Consider the following 21,199-nt stretch of genomic DNA (forward strand, 5'->3'; position numbering starts at 1 on the left):
TCAAAACATTGAGGTTGCTCTAGGTACACCTCTTCCTCAATCACACCATTGAGAAAGCGGTCTTCACATCCATTTGATGTAGCTTCCATCCCATAGACAAAGCAAGAGAGATAAGAGATCTAATCGTGGTGTACCTGGAAACTAGTGGAAGTCTTCATCATAGTCTTCTCCCTCTTCCTGAGAGAAACCTCTAGCCACGAATCTTGCCTTGTATTTTTCAATGCACCTGTCAGTTGCATGCTTGATTTTATAAATCCACTTTGAGGTTACCACAGATTTTCCTTTAGGTCCTAGAACAATTTCCCAAACATCATTCTTCATAATAGATTAGTATTCTTCCATCATTGTATCCTTCCACACTTGTTGAGTAGCTGCTTTCTTGAAGTTGGAAGGTTCTGAGTCAATCATATTAGTCATTAAAGTTGCATAACCAAAATACCTCTTGGGTCTCTTGGATTCCCTGAAGGTGCCTCATGGAGCTGCATGCCCTTCTGTACCCTGTAAGTATATTTGAGCCAAGCTGGTGTTTTTCTATTTTCTGAAACAATCACAGGATCCACAAGTTCACAAGGCCCTTTTGGCATTTCTTCATGGTCTTCAAAATGACTTGAGGATGTGGGAGGACTTGTAACCTCTTCTTTGGGAGCCACATGCTTCTTCTCTTCAACTTCAGTGTCTGAGTGTTCTTTTGTAGATTTCCAATAAGCTACATCTTCATCAAAATCATGTCTCTGCTTACTTCAACATGTCGTTGTCTTGGAATATCGATTCTTTAGGCTTTTGATGAATCATTGTAGCCAACAAATGTCCCCTTCTTACCAGAAGGCTCTAACTTATTTCTCTTATCCTTGGGTACATGTATGAACACTGGACAACCAAAGATTCTCATGTGATCAACCTATGGTTTTTGACCTGTGAATGCTTCTTCAGTTGTCTTATCTTCCAGAAGTAAATGAGGACTTCTATTTAGAATGTATACGACTGTCCTGGCAGCTTCTCGCCACAAGAACATTGGTGCATCTTGATCATGTATCATAGCCTTTATAGAATCTTCAATAGATTTGTTCTTTCATTCATCTACTCCATTTTGTTGAGGATTATAGGGAACTATCTGTTAGGAAATCATAAAGGCAGAAGAATTTCTTTATTTTGATAATTACTTGTGATATTTATTTATGTTCTTTTAGCTCTTCTTCAATTTCTTTGTGTCTTCTTTTATCTTCTTATCATCAAGCAACTACCAAAACATAAACATGAAGATCAAGGACACAGGATGTAGGCTCTCAGCCACAGCAAAACCCCTCCTCTTAGGAAAAACCCAAAAATTATCTTCTCTTCTATGGAACCAAATCAAATGAGACAACCAAGACCTTTTGACCAAGATAAAGACCTCCAATCCACCAAGCCAGCCTCCCAAGATGATTAGCCAAACTCCAAAATTCAACTCAAGTCAATCTACGTCAATATTGCAACAAACTAATATTTTGGTCCTCCTGTAATAAGAATTTCAACCCTACTACAGACTTGCAACTTCGGCCTTCATGAAACACCTGAAATTTCACACGTGTGGGAATAAACAAGAGAAAAACGAGCTCCTTACCTTCGCTGGGGTTCATTTCCTTCTTCGCTAGGGATTCTTCTCCTTCTCCAAGCCTTTGACACCTCTTTTCTTGCATTCACACTCTTCTATTGCAGATCAAACTTCTTGAGTGAATGCTCCAATAGGTCGATTTGCACTGATATTTATAGTGGTTGTCGCTCCCTTAATGAGGCTGACTTGATGAAGGGCAAGGTGACTTGGTGGAGGAGAGTTTACATGACCAATTACATAAAAATAAATTTTCTTTTTTGACATAAGAAGCCCAAGAAGGGTCTATTACAAAATGATAAGGACAATGACACATGACACAAATCTTAGAAGCACTGAATGGGTGCTTTGACCTAAATACAAGATAAACAAAACATGAAACCATGCTCATAAATAATTTTTCTATTACAAATAATTTTCTTTTTTCTTTTCTTTTGACAAAATCATGACTCTACAATTATGAACACTGATACTCTCAACACTCCCTCCCTCTTAACTAGGGAAGTATTCATAATTGTTTAAGAAGTACAAGGTTGACCTCAATTTGAAATGTTTTAATAATAGTACAACAACATACACTGTTATGAATATAATTTATATAAAAAATACAATAAATATAAATAATAAAAATCATAGTAATGGTTATTAAATAGTCATTAGTTAAATAATAAGGCATGTCTAAAAAGACATGACCATTCATGAAAGGGTATCTGCCTAGGTATATAAGGAGGGCCTCAACATGTGTATTTTACATATTTAAAGCACAAACAATTCTGAGTTTTGTTGCTTCAGTGGTATTAGAGCCCTTCGAGCCTTAAGACATTATTTGTTGCACAAATCTACCATTAAGTTTAGGTCCTGAAATCATGGAATTAAGTGAATATCATAAATCTAAACTGTTGAATGAGATTGGAGAAGCATTACAACAACTAAAACAAATAAAAAGATCATTTGCAAAATCAACAAAATATCTTGAAGCATATGCAACATGTCTAACAAAAGAGAACATTGACATGAAAGAGACTAATGATAAAGAATGCTCTAACCAAGAAAATGATGTTGAACATGTTGAATCAAGATCTCAAGATGACATGAATGAGGTTGATGATCCAAGTGGGTATATGAAAACTAAAGAAGAAGAAGACCACTCAAACTCTGAATCCAATTGGGAATATGAAGAAAAAGAAGAAGAAAATGCTTTTGATGAAGAAACTAATATGGATATGGAAAATTTTGAAGATGATGACGTGAAATTCGGTGTATGGAGACTGGAGTCTCAATTAGGGTAGGCAATGATGGAAGCCCATAAAAAAGAGGCCAAAATAATAGCACATCACACATGTCCCCCCAAAACCCTAGCAGAAAAACTTCAAAACAATGATATTCAATGGTCCGCCAGGGTGACTAAATTTTTTTAACATGGTTATATTGTGGAAATGGCAAGAATCTAAAGAAAGAGTGGAATAAGTTTACATCCAACTTCCAAGGGTTGCTCTTCTCCAGTGCCAGAATAGAGCGCAACTTGTTTTTAAAACTTTTCAATTCAAATTCTATTTAGAATTTCCAGTTACCAACAAACGAGGATGATCCCATCAATCATACTAATAGTTGTATTGGAAACAAAGGTTTTGGAGCAATGATTGAACATGAAAATGAAAGCAACGTTGAGAGGCCATCAAGTTTACCATCACTAGTAACATTAAAGAGAAAGAGAAGCACGAATGTGTAATATTCCTAATGGAAGATTTGCAGTGATAATAAAGACATGTAATAAAATTCACAATAAAATTTTACTCAGTAATGAACACACGAACAAAAATTTCTCATCAAACACCCAACTGGCTAATTTTTCATTAAACAAATATGTTGGAGTACAATGGAAGTTGGATGAGATGCACCTGGGCTTGCACAAGGCAAGCTACAAGCTGATCAATACAAAAGTGTCCAACTACAGTGAATTCACTGCTCCCCAGAGAACTACGTTGTCCCCTCAAATCTGCACTGTTGGCTGACTTCAAGCTCTCTGATTTAACCCCTCAAAACAACCTAGAAATTTCTGCAATTTTGGGGATGTACTCTCCAAAACCCAAAAAAACCCAGAAAGGGTTTTCCTTGGTTTTGACCTGCCAGTTTTGACCCCTTGGAGATTGTTCCTCCTCCAATACTAGAAATCGATGCCTGTGACTGGAACTGTTGTAACTTGTTGCCAAAATGTCAGGAAACCTCCCAAATCAGCCTCCCAACCAATGTTACTTCGAAGCGGAAGCGAAAGCAGGGAGCGGGAGCGAAAGCAGGGAGCAGGAGCGACATTTTCAGAAGCTCCCGGTTTGGGAGCGAATCCCAGAGCGTTTTTTTTTATATATATATATATATTCTATATTTTGATACATAGATGTCAACAAAAACATGTAGAATAGTGAATTAGATATAAATAAATAAATAAACAAATAAAAAATAAAACAAAAAAACAAAAACAAAAAAAACAAACAAACAAACAAAACAAAAAACAAAAAACAAAAACAAAAAACAAAACAAAACAAAAAACATAGATTGAACCATATAACAACAATCATCTAGAAGTTATAATCTCCACCAACCACGTCCACAAGTTAGTAACATAGTAACATACAACATATTGAGTCTCATGATTCATCAATCTTAGAGTTTGAAGCTAAGTGTAACCATTACAACAAATAATATCTAACATGAAATGAAATGTTATAAAATGAAATGAAATGAAACAACTTTCGACTTTCATGAAGCATCATATTCATAATTCATTACTAATGAGTTATAATTGCCAACTTCAAACTTAAATTGTCATATATTGTTTAAAAAATATCATAATAAATATGAAAGAGTCAATAGTTATAAAAACTACTAGAAACTAGAAAAGAGAAGAGAATCTATTATCTATTTCTTATGCTTGGCCTCTTGCCACCACGAGAAATGTCTAATTTTTTAGTCTTGTTGGAAAATCAGGATCTTTGTCATTAATATCACCCTCTAAGCATTAATATCCAGAGGTATCTTTGTCATTACCTCTGTATCTATATAGGGATCTTTGTCATTAATATCACCCTCTAAGCATTAACATAAGATAGAAAAAGCATAGCATGTCAAGTCACGATTTTGTTTGAGTGATGCGTACATTTTTAGGAGGGTCATGATAGAGGAGTTCGACAACCAATGTCAGTAACATCAAGGTACACAGAGGGATTGGTGCTCTTGATTAAATACGAGTTCCATACCCTAGAACATGACAAAATTCAATAGAAACATTGCAATCCCCCAATCCTGAAATCCTGAAAAACTTATAAGTCTGCTGGATTTTGAATGAAATCTAAAATTCTACTTTCTCCATATGAAATCCAATGAGGCCGAAACCACTCTCAAACATCCTGAGTCATTTCATGGTAATGTTAAAAATTTAAGTAAAAGGATGAAAATGAAGATTAAGGAGAATGTCACTTTTACTTTAAGAATTTAACATTACCATGAACAGCATATCAATACTAGGGACATATACTTGATCATTAAGCTGCCCCACTCAAAAATTATTTGTTTCTTTCAAAAAAATTGCATTTCGAACATTACTACAAAAAAAAATTGCAAAAAATGCAAAACGCTCCCGAAAAGGCAGGGAACGAAAAATTTTGTAGGGAGCGCGCTCCCGAAATTGCTCCCTCGGGAGCGCACTCCCAACCCACTCCCGAGTCACTCCCGCCCGGAGCGCGGATTGGGAGCGAGATCCGGGGGGGCACTCCCCCGCAACACTGCTCCTAACAAATTCCCCACAACCCAACTCCCCAATCCTCCTATTAAGCTTCCCTCCAAGTGACCCCCACTAGTGACTGCGCAGTCCTGGGTGAGGATGACGCAATCCCTTCGACCAACAGCTCGACCTGAGTATTTGGCTTGCCTTCCTGCTGTAATTTCTCCTTTCTGAAGTGGAAACTCGATGAGAATACCTCCAACAATCTTCACATCCGAATTCTCCAGCTCTACTGCTCCACCCAACATGCAGTCTCTCCCACTGTGTCCCTACTGCTCCCAAAACTGCGTCCTTGCTGACCAAGGCAGCATACTCCTTTGCTTGGTGATATTTCTCTCTATCTCCAATGGCAAAGAAAGCCCTCCTAGGGTGAAAATCAAAATCCACCGAAGAGAGGGATGAGCTTCACTCCTTGGGAAGCTCTTGTGCTGAACAACACTTGTAGCTTAGCTAAACAACCAAAGCAACAATGAATTCTCAAATCATCAAAAGGCCCCAAATGTTGCTCACTTCCTTCTATTTATGCTTGCTCCCTTGGGCCCCACGTGGGTCCCATCAAATATTTTGATCCTCGACTTACGAAAATCGAGTTGCCTCCAAGGGTTGCGTATTTTGGGTGGGTGAGTGGCCCCTACAATCCACTACAAATCACATTGACCCCCTTTCTCCCAAGTTCTTCCACCAAAAATGCATTAAGCCAAAAATAACAAAATTGTCAAAAATGGTTTCTCCCCTCCTTGGGAAAACAATTAGGAACAGGTATTACAGTCCTCCCCTCCCAGATGTTGCTTGTCCCCAAGCAACTGCAAAACTGGATGCTGCAAGATTTTTTCACTCTCCCATGTGGCATCCTCTCCTGGCAGATCCTTCCATTTGACTAGGTACTCCTTGATCACCCTATTTCTCAACCTCCTCTCCCGGGTCTCCAATATGATCTCAGGTGTCAAAACTAAGTGCCCCTCATCATCCAAGGGAGGCAACTCAACTGCTGTTGTAATATGCTGCTCCAATGCCTTTTTTAGGCATGAGACATGGAACACATTGTGAATCAACTCTCCTTAGGTGGCTCTAACTCGTAGGCCACCTCTCCCACCTTCTGTACCACCTTATCCAACCCATAAAACCGTGGGCAAAGCTTCTCTGCTCCCTTCTGCTTGAGCGAAGATTGCATGTATGGCTGCAAGTGTAGGTAGACCATGTCCCCTACCTCAAAGTGTCTCTCCACCCTGTGTTTATCAGCATATACCTTTTGTTGATTCTGGGCCACCTGTAAGTTGTTCTTGAGAGCTCGGAGAATCTCCTGGCTCTCTTGAACCCAATCCTTTGCCCTTGGGGCCCTGCTATCTCCAAACACCATGTCAGAAAAAGAAAGTGCATCATACCCATAAAGTGCTTGGAAAGGAGTCATACCGATGGACATGTGATAAGTCGTGTTGTAGCAGAACTCCCCGAGGTGTAGCCACTTGACCCACGCTCTCTGTTGTCCAGTCACATAGTTGCGCAGGTACCCTTCCAGCCATTTGTTCACAATCTCTGTCTGCCCATCAGTTTGGGGATGATAGTTGGTGTTGGGTGTAAGTTTTGTACCCACTAGCCAGAACAACTCCTGCCAAAAATCCCCCATAAATCTATTGTCCCTGTCACTCACAATGGTCTTGGGGAGACCATGCAACCGAAAAAACTCCCAAAAGAATAACTCGGCCACCTGGCAAACTGAAGATCTCAATGAAATAGCAAAGAAGTGGGTGAACTTGGTCAGTCTATCAACCACCACATAGATGCAGTCTCACCCTTGCGCTGTCGGAAATCTGGTTATGAAATCCATGGATACACTCTCCCACTTCCACTCCGGAATGGGGAGCGGTTGTAGCAAATCGGCCGGGTGACCAACTCCACCTTGTTTTTTTGGCATTCCACGTACTCCCTCACGTGTTTCAGCACATCTCCTTTAAGTCCCCACCAAGAGAACCTCTCCTTGATGGCACGGTATGTCTTGAGGAAACCTGTGTACCCTGCTAGTGGAGAATCATGGGTTGCCTGCATGATCCTCTCCTTTAGCCGAGATCCTGTCACTAAATAGATTCGGTCCTTGTAGTAAATCACATCGTCCATCACCCGGAATCAATCATCTCAGTGCATGCCATCCAAAATGTCGCAAGCCTACATATCCTTGGAGTACTCAACCAATAGTTGAGCCTTCCAATCTTGTGTGACATCCATCAAAGACAGCGCTACTGGTCTCCTAGAGAGGGCATCTGCTACCACGTTGTGTTTGCCCTTCACATACTCTATCTCAAAGTCGTAATCTTAGAGCTTACTCACCCATTTCTGCGGCCTCTCCTCTAAGGACTGTTGCTCAAGGAGGAAGCGAAGACTGTTGTGATTTGTCTTCACTTTGAATTGGTTGCCCACTAAATACTATCTGGATTTGGCTAGTGCCTGCATCACTGCCAACATATCCTTGTCGTACACAAAGTACAATCGCTCGTAAGGCTGCAATTTCCTGCTCTCAAACGCAATAGGATGGCCCCTCGTGTCAAAATGGCCCCAACACCTTCACCGGACGCATCGCACTCTAGCACAAATGGCCGCGTGAAATCCGGCAAGGCTAAGACCAGACAGTTGCTCATGACGCTCTTGAGGCGCGTGAAGGCCTCCTCTACCATCTGCATCCACTCATAAGCTCCCCTCTTCATCAAATCTGTAAGAGGTGCTGTGAGTTGTGAGAATCCCCTCACAAATCTCCTGTAATAAGTACAAATGCCCAAGAAACCCCTCATCTCCATCACATTCCTGGGTGTGGGCCAATCCAAAATTGCCCGAATTTTCTCTTAATGCACCTTCACTTTATCCTCCCCAATCACATGCCCTAGGTACAACATCTCTATTAGCCCAAACTCACATTTGGACAACTTCACATACAACTGTTGCTCCTCAAGTATGTGAAGCACCTCCTCCAAATGTTGAAGATGCTTCTCCCATGTTTTGTTGTAAATGAGTATGTCATCAAAGAAAACTAGGACAAAGCTTCTTAGCTATCTACGGAACACGTGATTCATACAGGACTGGAATGTGGCTAGAGCATTGGTTAGCCCAAAGGGCATCACCAAGAACTCAAAGTGTCCATAATGGCAGCGAAAAGCAATCTTTCGAATATCTTTCTCCCTCATGTGAATATGGTGGTATCCCGAACGCAGATCTATCTTAGAGAAGTATTTAGCTCCCATAAGCTCGTCCATCAACTCATATATGCATGGAATGGGGTATCCATTCTTCAAGGTCTTCTTATTGAGAGCTCGGTAGTTTATGCACATGCGCAACGTCCCATATTTCTTCTTCACTAGCACCACGGAAGAAGCAAATGGGCTCGAACTAGGCTTGATGTGTCCCAATCTCAACAACTCCTGAATGACCCACTCTATCTCATCCTTATAGGCCTTCGAGTGCCTATAAGGGATGGTGATGATTGCATTCACCCCCTCCTCCAACTCAATGGTGTGCTCAAATCAACGGTCTGGCGGTTTACTTGGTGGAACATCCTCGAAAACCCCCTGGTGCTTCTCCAACAAGGCTAGTATGTCTGGATGTATACCCTGCATCTTTGTACCCGACTCAAAAATCAGTAGCTCAATTGCCCACTCCACATCTCCATGTCACAGATTTGCCTCCATCTGGTGGGTTGAAAGTTGAAACTGTCTGAGGGAGATAAGAGTGCATTCCCTCGGCATTACCGGCATCTCATTTGGACCCATGAACTCCATCTCCAGCTTCTGCCAATCAGTAGTGACCTTCCCCAATGCATACAACCACTGGACACCCAACACCACATTGGTGTTTGGGACATCAACCACGAAGAAATGGTCAGTGAGTGAGTAGTTCCCCATCTTCAAGGTCAACCCGGGTACATACTTAGTACACTGCATGGTCCGGTCTCCGGGTACCAAAACTGAGAACCCCTCAAATGTAGTTGTTTAGATGCCCCTACACTCCACCATCTGGGCATCAATGAAATTGTGGGTGGCCCCATTGTCAACCAAGACTGACACATGCTGTCCCTGTATAGTCCCCCTGATCCTGAGTGTCAAATACTTCAGCACACCCTGAAGTGAAGCAAGGACTCCCCCGGTTGGGGCAAACGACCCTCCTCTAGGTGGTGGTGGTGGTGGTGGCCCTCTTAATGATGGTCCTCCCTCATCTCCCGACTTTTCTACTGCCTCGGCCTCCTCCTCCTCAAACTCGCTATCTGAGAACACCTTGATGTGTGCCTCAGTGCCCAAGACTCCTGGCACGAGAAACACAACCTCCTCCTCCTGAGGTCCCTCTGGGTGCCATCATCCAACTGGCTACGTCCTCCATCTCTCTGTCATGGCCTCGCATATTTGTTCCCCTGTGGGGTTGTGGGTCTTGTGGGAACCAAGGCCCGGTTCTTCGGCACTACATCGATCATGTCTCGAGTCCTAGAAATAACATCCTGTAGTGATGTGGGCTTATAAGCCCTCACCCATCCACGCAAAGGCTCAACAAGCGCCTCTACAAACAACATGATCAGTCGTGCCTCCGAAATATCTATCGCCGTCACTGCAAGTCTCTAGAACTCCGTGATGTAGGCCTCTGCACTGCTGGTCTGTCTAAGGTGGGCCAGCTCTCAAAAGTGTAGCTCTGGATCCTTCCTCTCAAACCTCTCCAACAATCTCCTGGTGAACTCTGTATAAGTGGTGATGTGAAGGTGCCCCAACATGATCAGCCCATGATACCACCACTCCTAGGCATCCCCTTCCAAGTGAAGGGTGGCGAAATGTATGGCATCAACTTCCCTCATGGGATTCAAGTGAAAATATGTATCAAGTTTTTGGATCCATGCCCTAGCTGAGCTCTTCGCTGACCCATCGAAATTTGGGTGTAATCTTCCTCGATAGCTTCTGCACATCTTTGTTGGATGCTCCTCCCCTATAGTGGCCTCCAACCCCAGTAGTGCGCCTCTCCTTGAGGTGGATGTACTCTCCAAAGGACATCACCCTCTTGATCCAGCCATCCAACCCCTCATACTCATCAATGCTTGATGCAACAAAATGTACCAAGTCTACAATCGGGCCTGACTCTCTCTCTGGCTCAGCCTCCTCCATGAAATGAGGCATTGTGGGGCGGTCAGCTTGCCCATATTGTCGGGTGTGTGGAGGCTGATAGGTACGACTGCCTCCTCCCACTCTGGAACCCTCATCACCTTGAGGTTCTCCCTCTAGTCTTCCACCCATTTGCAGGCCCATCACCTGCTGCATCATGTCCATCATCAGCTTCCCTTGCCTCATCATTTGTTGGTTTGTCCTTAGCAGCTCTTCTAAGACCTAGTCTGTGTTCCTCTGCATGCGTTGCTCATTCTCTTCTTGGTTCTCCATCCTGCCTCTGATATTTTCCACTTCAGTGTCTGAAAATGGGTCTAGCCCCTCTTCTCTACCTCGACCCCTGCCTCTGCCTCTACTACAGCCTCTCTAGAAAACCATTTCTTGGTATCTCGATGGCATCACCCACTCTTGTTCCCCACCCTGGCCAAGAACATGCTCTGATACCACTGTAATATTCCTAATGGAAGATTTGCAGTGATAACAAAGACATGTAATAAAATTCACAATAAAATTTTACTCGGTAATGAACACATGAACAAAAGTTTCTCATCAAACACCCAATTGGCTCATTTTTCATTAAACAAATATGTTGGAGTACAATAGAAGTTGGGTGAGGTGCACCTGGGCTTGCACAAGGCAAGCTACAAGCCTCAGGTGATCAATACAAAAGTTCCCAGCAGCTGTGATTTCGCTGCGCCCTAGAGAACTGCGTTGTCCCCTCAAATTTGCACTGTTGGCTAACTTCAAGCTTTGATTTACCCCCTCAAAACAACCCATAAATTTCTTCAATTTTGGGGATGTACTCGTCTCCAAAACCCAGAAAGGGTTTTCTCTGGTTTTGACTTGCCAATTTCGACCCCTTGGAGATTGGCCCTCCTCCAATACTAGAAATTGATGCTTGAAACTGGAACTACTATAACTCGCTGCCAAAATGTCAGAAAACCTCCCAAATCAACCTCCCAACAAATTCCCCACAACCCAACTCCCTAATCGTCTTGTTAAGCTTCCCTCCAAGTGACGCCCACTAGTGGCTGCACAATCCTAGGTGACGATGACGCAATCCCTTTGACCAACAGCTCAACCTGAGTATTTGGCTTGCCTTCCTGCTGTAATTCCTCCTTTTTGAAGTGGAAACTCGATGAGAATACCTCCAACAACCTTCACATCCGAATTCCCCAGCTCTACTGCTCCAACCAACACGCAGTCTCTCCCACTGCATCCCTACTACTCCCAAAACTGCGTCCTTGGTGGCCAAGGCATCGTATTCCTCTACCGGGTGATATTTCTCTCTGTCTCCAATGGCAAAGAAAGCCCTCCTAGGGTGGCACTCAAAGTCCACCGAAGAGAGGGATGAGCTTCACTCCTTGGGAAGCTCTTGTGCTGAACAAGACTTGTATGATAGCTAAAAAGCAAAAGCAACAATGAATTCTCAAATCCTTAAAGGCCCTAAATGTTGCTCACTTCCTTTTATTTATGCTTGCTCACTTGGGCCCCACGTGGGTCCCATCAAATATTTCAATCTCCCACTTAGGAAAATCAAGTTGCCTCCAAGGGGTACGTATTTTGGGAGGGTGAGTGGTCACCACAATCCACTAAAAAGCACATCGTCACCCTTTCTCCCAAGTTCTTCCACCAAAAATGCATTAAGCCAAAAATAACAAAATTACCAAAAATGGTTTCTCCCCTCCTTGGGAAAACAATTAGCAAGTGACATTACATAATGAAGCAGAGGTTTGTTATGATGCATCTAAATACCATGATGATGATGGTGATCTTGAAATATCTGAAGAATATTACACGATCAGGCTTGAAAACCATGCAATGATGTACTAGTACAAGAGAGTTAGGCTGGGAGAAGTCACTTCTTCAAGAAGTCTGCCCGTAGGTGATGCTTCCCATGAACTGAGGATTATTTGCAATCATGATGTTGCTATTGATTTCATTCCAGATAAATTTCCTTTATCAACAACTGGAATCCATAGTGCGTCGAATCAACCTATTTAAAATCCTGCAATTTATGGCCAATTGACACCATCGCAGAACTTAGAATGCTTTTCCAATGCTCAAACAAATAATTCCCATCCCTCTGCGATTTCCTATAAGCAACTTTTCCATTGCCATACATACTCCCAACTGCTAAATTATCACACAGTACACACCCTCTCACCGTGCCCAGTCCTTGCCTCATCCCCGTCTCTCCTTCCCCGACCGTGTCTATTGTTTCTGCCAGACAATCCGTGCAGTCAATATTCTGCCCACTCGTCTTCCTTCCGTCCCTGACCACCATGTTGCTGCTGCAGCATATCCTTCGGCCACCGCAGTCAACATTTCCGCTGCAACCCAATCCAATATTTTTGTCACCAATCAATACTCCTTCAACCCCGAGCCACCGATTCAACCGTCGAATGTGGCAACTCCTACTCCCCCAACCGGTTCTCTTCACGCTTCCCAAGGGTCAATGCCACCTCCCCTATCCCCTTTTAACCGTCGCAACCTTGCCCACGTTCCGTCGTTCGACATCACTTATCGTTGCCCAAGTCATAACATATATATTATATAGTTATATTTAGTTATATAAACTGAGTAATTTATATATTAAAAAGATTATAAATTAATTAATAAATTATATAAATAGTTAATTAAAAGAATTAATTATTTATATAAAAATTGATTAAAAGGGGAATTATTATTAAAATATATCCATATATATATATAATTCAATTAAAATAAATTATTATTATTTAATATATATATATAGTATTATTATTATTTAATCCAAAAAAAAATTGAAGGAGAAATGGAAAATCCCTGATCCTATGATAGTACTTTCGATGAATTACACATGCCGAAATGACGTAGATGAATGAAGAAATTAATAGCGGATTAAGATTTGAGGACAAAGCTTTTTGAAGAAAGGGGCAATGTTATGAATAAAAATACAATAAATAAAAATAATAAAAATCATAGTAATGGTTATTAAATAGTCATTAGTTAAATAGAAAGGCATGTATAAAAACACATGACCATTCATGAAAGGGTACCTGCCTAGGTATATTAGCAAGCCCTCATTGTAACATTCAACCACTCTTGTACATTTCATCTTATTAATAAAAATATTACTACAATACATTGTGTATTTTAAATATTTAAAACACATGACCATTCATGAAAGGGTACCTGCCTAGGTATATTAGCAAGCCCTCATTGTAACATTCAACCACTCTTGTACATTTCATCTTATTAATAAAAATATTACTACAATACATTGTGTATTTTAAATATTTAAAGCACAAACAATTCTGAGTTTTGTCGCTTCATACACAATGCTAGGGATACCCTTACTGCCAAGGTGTCCTTCCAACATGGACTAAGGTGTCATCAAGGCAACTGCCTCTATAGGTACCATCGGACTATATCCCTAGTATCAATCCAATAGGATATAGATACCATCTAGGCCTCCATGCTCCAACACCAACCCTCACAGGGATCCAGGTATCAACACTAAACCGAAGCTCCACAAGACCAAGATACCCTCCCACACCGGGATCCAGACATCAGAACATGAGATCTCAATATTAACTAGGCCAAGATGCACTCCCAAGTACCATCGTTTGGGCAGTTTTATGGTACTCATCTCTCGCTCTCAACCAAATTAGAGATATCCACCAGCGCAAGCATGCTTCTAAAATAGATAAACTTCTTGTTGGGAATAGATTTTGTCAACACATCAGCTACTTGCTCATCTGTCGGAACGTACTATAGCTTCACGACCCTAATCACTTTCAATATATTGTTTCTTATTATTGATATGCTAGCACAATTTCCAGGGTCTTTAACCATTCTGATCATAGTATTCAAACAAATCTTGACGGGAGCTTTCTTCTCCAATCTTCTTCAGCAGTACCAAACTCAGCTTCAGCACTTCTTCAAAACATCCAAGCTTGTTCACGACACATCAATATCATCTACCATCAGTGCTCCCCTTTCTCCGATCTCAATCATCCTCATGGCCTTCCCAAAAATTCCAAAGCATACTTTCTCTGTGAGATGAAAATCGTGTTTTGTCATTACCAAACTTTCAATACCCAAACAATAACGTAACAATCCCGAGTCACTTTCCCAAAAAAAATCCAAAGCATACTTTGTCTGTGAGATGAAAATCGTGTTTAGCCACTACCAAACTTTCAATGCCCAAACAATAATGTAACAATCCCAAATCACTCATATCAAATGATTTGCAAAGACTATATTTTTTTCAATTAAGTCATTACTGCTAGTTGTAATTGTCGAGTCATTGACATATACAACCATGATGAAAAATTCTTCACCTCCTTCGCTAAACAAGTTAGGACTAGAATCAATTCTGATTTAAGATACTTATTGATCTTTTCATACCATGTTTGAGGGTCTTGTTTTAGTCCATACAAAACGTTCATCAACTTACTAATTTTTTCTTTATTTCAATTGCAAATCCTTCAAACTGCTCCATGTACACTTTTTCCTGTAAGTCCCCTTTTAGGAATGCACTTTTAACATCCATTTGGTGTACTTGCCATCCAAACTATGCTACAAGAGCTAGCATTTTGAATGTGATTAATTTTGTAGTAGGAGCTAATGTTTCCTCATAATTGATATATTTCTTTTGTGCACATCCTTCTGCAACTAACTTGGCTTTATATTTATCAATTGAACCATCCAATTTGAATTGTTGCGCCATTGTACGCTTTAAGTAGCCTTTAACTGGTCAAGCCATCATTCATACAAATTAGCTGCTCAAGTTTTCGCACAAGAAAGAATTTTAATTAACAATCAGCCACTATTATATGAATACAGGCTACACAGATTCAATTCAAACTCTAATCACTGGTTAGCCACTGTTGAAAGGATACACACTGTACAGATTCAATTCAGGCTTATATCGTAAAATTTCACTGGATGATGCATCCATTACATGATTTGAACCTGGTCTCTCTTCTCGTCTGTCTCCAAGGATGTGTAAAACCTTGTCTTGGCACAGATCTTTGAGGTTACCCTAGGCCACAATCACAGTGGCCCTGATACCATATTAAAATTTAACCTATGTTATGGAGAATATACATTAGACAAGCAAGAGAGCTTGAATGATAGCAATGTATTATATAAATGTGTGTAAGATTACATGAGGTGGTGTTGTACATATAGCAATGTTCCGTTATTCCTGTTAGGAACCGTTCACCTAATTACATAATTACATTTCTACTTATGACTTATTTCTAATTACATTTCTACTTATGACTACTATTCCATATATTAATGGAATCAAAATTAAATACCATACCAAAGAGAGAGAGCTAAAAGTGAGGGAAGTCATCATTGAGGTGACAGTGGATGGCCTTCTAAGTTGTCCTAGGTTTTGTACTTGGACGATTTAGATTTATCTTGTGTGCAAATCCAGAAGATAACATGAATGATAATTTAAACACTAAAGCTTTGTTAATGCAAATCAGATAAGTGCACTTTTGTAGTGGAGGTCATTTCCTACACACTTTATGATTTGCCGGTTAAGACAGTATTTGGGATGAAAGATGTGAGTTTTTTCCTTCCAGTTTAAATACCAGTGAACTGAGTATGATAGTCCAAGGTCAGCAATGAAAGGCCATCTTTCAATTGAAATCACTTCCATCCAGCTCTTGTACTCCAATATTTCAAAAAGCATTATGCCCATCTTGAGTACAAACCAAATATCAGAACAAGCAATATCTTCAAATTTTCTCCACAGTAATAGTAGAACAGGTGTCACACTTCCTGGAAATTCGTTAGCATGCCCAATGGAAATTCAAATTGGTGGATATTTAGCAAGCAAAAATTTTGAATGTCTGCAGAGCAGCCATTTCATTAAAATTCTATCCTTCAAAAAGTAAATTATCAGCAAGCCTTACAATGTTGTAGACAAAAGCTGTTCGGCCTGGAAGAAACATTTCATTAGTCTTGTTCATGCTCTGAGGCTTTATCATCCATTGATAAATCAGCTGCCAAAAGCATAATTTCATTGACATAAGTGAATATATAATCTGATTATAATAACAGAAGAGTTTAGTAACTGCTTCTACGAAATAGTAAACCAGTCTGTTTTTTCAAGTCAATAGAACCCATTGTATCATGATACCTAGTCTAATAGACAATCTAAATTATTCATTTATAGAAATTGCAGTGCACCTTTGCTGTAGCAGTGCGGAATGATACTGGTTGGTCTTCCTTCTGTACTCTGTTAAAAAATATACAGGAAATAAGGAAATAAAAGTATAAAGTGAAACAGCACCATTGCCTAACCCTTGAAACAAACAGTATTCTGCATGCCGATCATCCCTTTTCAATCAAATCCTGAACTTAAGTAACTGGCAAAAAGATTCAGATGAAAACTATATTTCCCAGCTAGTTAGCATGTATTTAATTCTTATATTTTTGTTACCTTGACTTCCCATCTGCAATATCCTCATTCTCTGGTTTTTTGTCAATCTCACTCCTCACTTTGTGCAGCAATGCATAATCTAAACCTTTCACCAGATGTGTATGTTCAACATCACCTGCAAACAAACAGTTGACATCAGTTTCCAGTGTGCAAAGCATATAGCATGCCCAATTATAATATTAAAACAGATGTAAGTCAAACATTGATTTCCAAAACATGGAAAATGCCAAATAAAACTCAACATTAGAGGCTAAAAGAAATGCCCCAGCACAGACAAGAAAGCTGGATGTTAGTTCCAAAGCAACTATCTTGTGAACTGTTCATTTGTAGTAGAGAAGTAAGGGCTCTGCTTGCCTAGGTGCTACAGCTAGCAGAGGGACCCACAAGATGGTCACATTAGCAGAATATAAATTTATTTAACTATTTCCTAAAGTTGGACTTAGGAAAAATTTAAAAATCCTAAGTTAACTTATGATTTAATCTCAGCCCTTCATCAAGATCTAATCTCAGCTGTGGAGAGTGAAGATGGGGCTTAGGTTGAAATTATAAGAGGAGATGAGCGATTGAGTGGCCAGTCAGTTGAGCACAAGAAGTGTGTCAGATCAGCGAAGGGAGAGACTAGGGTTTCAGCAGATCGCAGAGCTTCATAGACTAATAAGGAGATCAAGTGAGGGTCGAGCTGCTCTTACAGCCTCAGCGCAGTTATTCCACTCGCACTTGTGCACAGAAAGAGAGATCTTCAACTCACACGTGTGCACAGATAGGTAGATATGCACGGCCATTTGGCAGATCAAGTGCGCAGTAGGGAGATCAATTTATCTTGGAAGCAAATCAGTTGTTTTCCTGTGGTGAAAGGGAAGTTTTCCCTTGCTGTAAATTTTCTGAAGATTACCCTTTTGCTGAAGATAATAAAAGACACACAAAGTTTGCAGGTTTTCCCTGAAGTTGGGGTTTCCTAGGTATATCTTGTGTTCTATGTGTTGAATGTGTTTGTCTTCTGATTTATTATTAATTTCCGGTTGTGCATGCTAAGTTAGAAAACTCAGTGTATTTGCAATTTAAGTTTCCAGAACAACTGTTGTTTGTATTTCTGGTTTTACACTTAGAAAATTGCAAATCAGTTACTAGGTTTTAAGGAAATCTAACATGGTATCAAAGCATAGCCTCTAATTGAAGACCAAACACAATTTCAATCTTCAGGAGCAGGTGGTGCAATTTAGAGGGAGTGAGTTCACCAAGTCAATTTGACCGCTAGGGTTTCTGGGCAGTGTGATTTGGCAGTATGACATATCAGGGTCTCATATTTGAGGACAGATTGGACAGTGCGTCCAAATTCTGTTCATGGTGTGAGAGGATAGCAGTGGTGCTGGAGGAGCAAGGGGTATGGGAGTTTGTTGATAATGTCCCAACTGCACCCATTGACCCTCAACAGTTGGCTCAACATAACAAGAAAGATGCCAAGGCAAGAAGAATCATCTCGGAGGGAGTCAAAGACCACATTATTCCTCGCCTAACAGGGAAGAAGACAGCCAAATCCATGTGGGCAGCCATCATTGGTCTTTATCAGGCTTCGAGTGAGGCCAAGAAGTTGGTATTGAAGGACAAGCTCAGGAACATTAAAATGTCCAAGTCAGATTTTGTGGCGTCTTACCTCACCAAATTTCCCCAAGGGAAGAATTGGCTGGTGTGGGTGAGACAATTCCAAATAGGGATCTAATGAATTTTGCCCTGTCAGGTTTCACCAAATCTTGGCAAGCCTTCACGGATGGGATTTGTGCCAGAAAAAAGCTTGCAGATTCTGTGTCCAAGAAAAGATCCACAGACAAGTTCAATTTGGGTCTCATGTTAACAATGAGGAAGATGAAGAAAAGGTTTCCCTAGCCAACAAAGGGGACAATTCAAAGGGAAAAAGAGCAATGGTGGTGGAGAGTTGAGCTCCAAGGGCGAGAAGAAGAAAAAGGATCTCAGCAAGATCAAGTGCTTTTCGTGCCACCAGTTTGGGCATTATGCTACTAAATGCCCTAACAAGAAGAAAGGGTCCAAGAAGAACCAAGTAGCAACCTCTGCAAAGAGATATGAGTTCTCTTCTCATTTTGAGAAGGAATTTTCACCCATTACTTGCACGGCAAGCTCGGTGGCTACTAGTTTATGGTATGTGGACAACAGTGCATCCTATCATATGATGGAAAACAAATAGTAGTTTAGCAAACTATCAGAAAAGGACATGCAGTTAAATATTGAGATGGGAGATGATGGGAAGTACCGGGTTGAGAGCATTGGTACAGTTCGATTTTAGATGGAGTCTGGAAACCCTCTACCTCTCAGAGGCATACTTTACGTACCTAGGCTCAAGAAGAACCTTGTTTTAGTTTCAGCATTGGAGGATAAGGGGTAAGAGGTGACCTTCAGACAAGGTAGGGGTTTTATAAAACCTTTGGACTCCAAAGTGGCTAAGCATATTGGGGTTAGGTACAAGAGCCTGTATAGATTGTAGTTTGAGACAACTGCAGCATTAACCAGCAGAGGTAGACGTGACTCAAACAAGGAGATCATGGACTACACCATCTAATCCTCAACAGAATGGGGTGGTAGAGCGCAAGAACAGGGCCATAGTTGGAGCAGCCAAAAGCAATGTTGCATGACCATGGGCTTCCCAAGTTTCTTTTTGCTAAGGCATGCAATATAGCAGCTTTCTTGCAGAACCGGAGCCCACACAGAGTGTTGAGGCGAGTTACACCAGAGGAGGCTTTTACCAGGAAGAAACCGAATGTCACATTTTCGAATATTTGGTAGCCTAGTGTACTACCATGTACCATAGGAGAAAAGAAAGAAGTTGGAGCCCAAAACAAACATGGGAATCTTCGAGGGCTATAGCAAGACATCCAAAGCATAAAGGGTGAATATACCAGCACTCAAGAAAACAATCATCAATAGAGATGTGAAGTTTGAGGAGGAAAGGGCTTTCAAAAGTCCTTAGAGCATGAGTTGACTACAATGCAGGAGGAGGAGGAGGAGGCTTGGCCAGCACCTCAGACTACAACTAAGCGTGATGATGGGCTAGCCGAGCAGCATAAGGACGAGAAGGACACGCAATTGGAGGAGAGAAAGTAGAGCCCATTAAAGCCGTGACTCCCAACACAAGGAGAAGGAGAGCAAGATGGGCAAATGAATTGATCCAAGAGGCATAAGAGCAAGTTGGTACTCCTAGTACAACAGTTCGACAAAGCAAACAACCATAGAGGTACACAAGGCATATGACACTTATGACCGAGTTGTTGGATACTGAGCCTTCCAACTACCAAGAGGTAGCCACTCAGCAGGTGTGGAGAGATGCCAAGGTGGAGTATGCCTCCATCATGAAGAATGATGTCTGGGAAGTGATACCGAGACCAGAGGGTGAATCCGTGGTGGGATCTCGTTGCGTCTATAAGATTAAGCATGGGGCTGATGGGAGCATCGAGAAATATATGTCAAGATTTGTGGCAAAATGGTTCTCAAAAGTAGAATGGATCAACTATGACAAGACCTTTGCCCCAATGGCTAGGTATTCGTCTATCAAGGCAATTGCAACTATTGCAACTCAAACGGGGTGGAGGATCCACTAGATGGATGTTAAAACATCGCTCCTCAATGGGGTTGTTGAGGAAGAGATTTATATTGAGCAGTTAGAGGGATATGAGACATGCAATAGGGATACTCACGTTTGGAGACTCAAGAGAGCCTTGTATGGGCTAAAACAAGCTCCAAGGGCATGGTATGCTCGGATTGGCAGTTATCTTCAGGGATTGGGCTTAACCAAGAGTGAAGCAAACCCCAACCTTTACTACATTGTTGTTGAAGGTGAGCCACTCAATGTTACTTGGGAGTGGGAGCGAAAGCGGGGAGCGGGAGCGAAAACGGGTGCGGGAGCGACATTTTCAAAAGCAACCGGTTTGGGAGCGAATCCCGAAGTGCTTTTTATATAATATATATATTTTTTATATTTTTATATTTTGATACATATATGTCAACAAAAACATGTAGAATGATGAATTAGATATAAAAAACAAAAAAAAACATAGATTGAACCATATAACAACAATCATCTAGAAGTTATAATCTTCATCAACCATGTCCACAAGTTAGTAACATACAACATATTGAGTCATGATTCATCAATCTTAAAGTTTCAAGCTTTCAAAATTCAATATATAACATTTATCATCATTGATCACCAAAATTGTACTTGTAAGCTAAGTGTAACCATTACAACAAATAATATCTAACAT

General features: G+C 40.9%; 1 protein-coding gene across 1 annotated transcript in view; it reads right to left on the reverse strand.

Moving 5' to 3' along the window:
- SMU2 (RED family protein) overlaps window positions 1-21,199 on the reverse strand; it is a 104,928-nt gene that overhangs the window by 17,608 nt on the left and 66,121 nt on the right. Inside the window, exons 5-7 of the mRNA XM_089384181.1 lie at window positions 16,932-17,046; window positions 16,679-16,727; window positions 16,402-16,491 (exon numbers count right to left, since the gene is read on the reverse strand). Of these exons, the coding sequence (XP_089240307.1) occupies window positions 16,402-16,491; window positions 16,679-16,727; window positions 16,932-17,046 (254 nt within the window). The remainder of the gene's footprint in view (window positions 1-16,401; window positions 16,492-16,678; window positions 16,728-16,931; window positions 17,047-21,199) is intronic.

Source organism: Pinus tabuliformis, chromosome Q (assembly GCF_031772625.1).
Source record: "Pinus tabuliformis cultivar Carrire ecotype Pingquan chromosome Q, CPIR1, whole genome shotgun sequence".
Lineage (NCBI taxonomy): Eukaryota > Viridiplantae > Streptophyta > Pinopsida > Pinales > Pinaceae > Pinus > Pinus tabuliformis.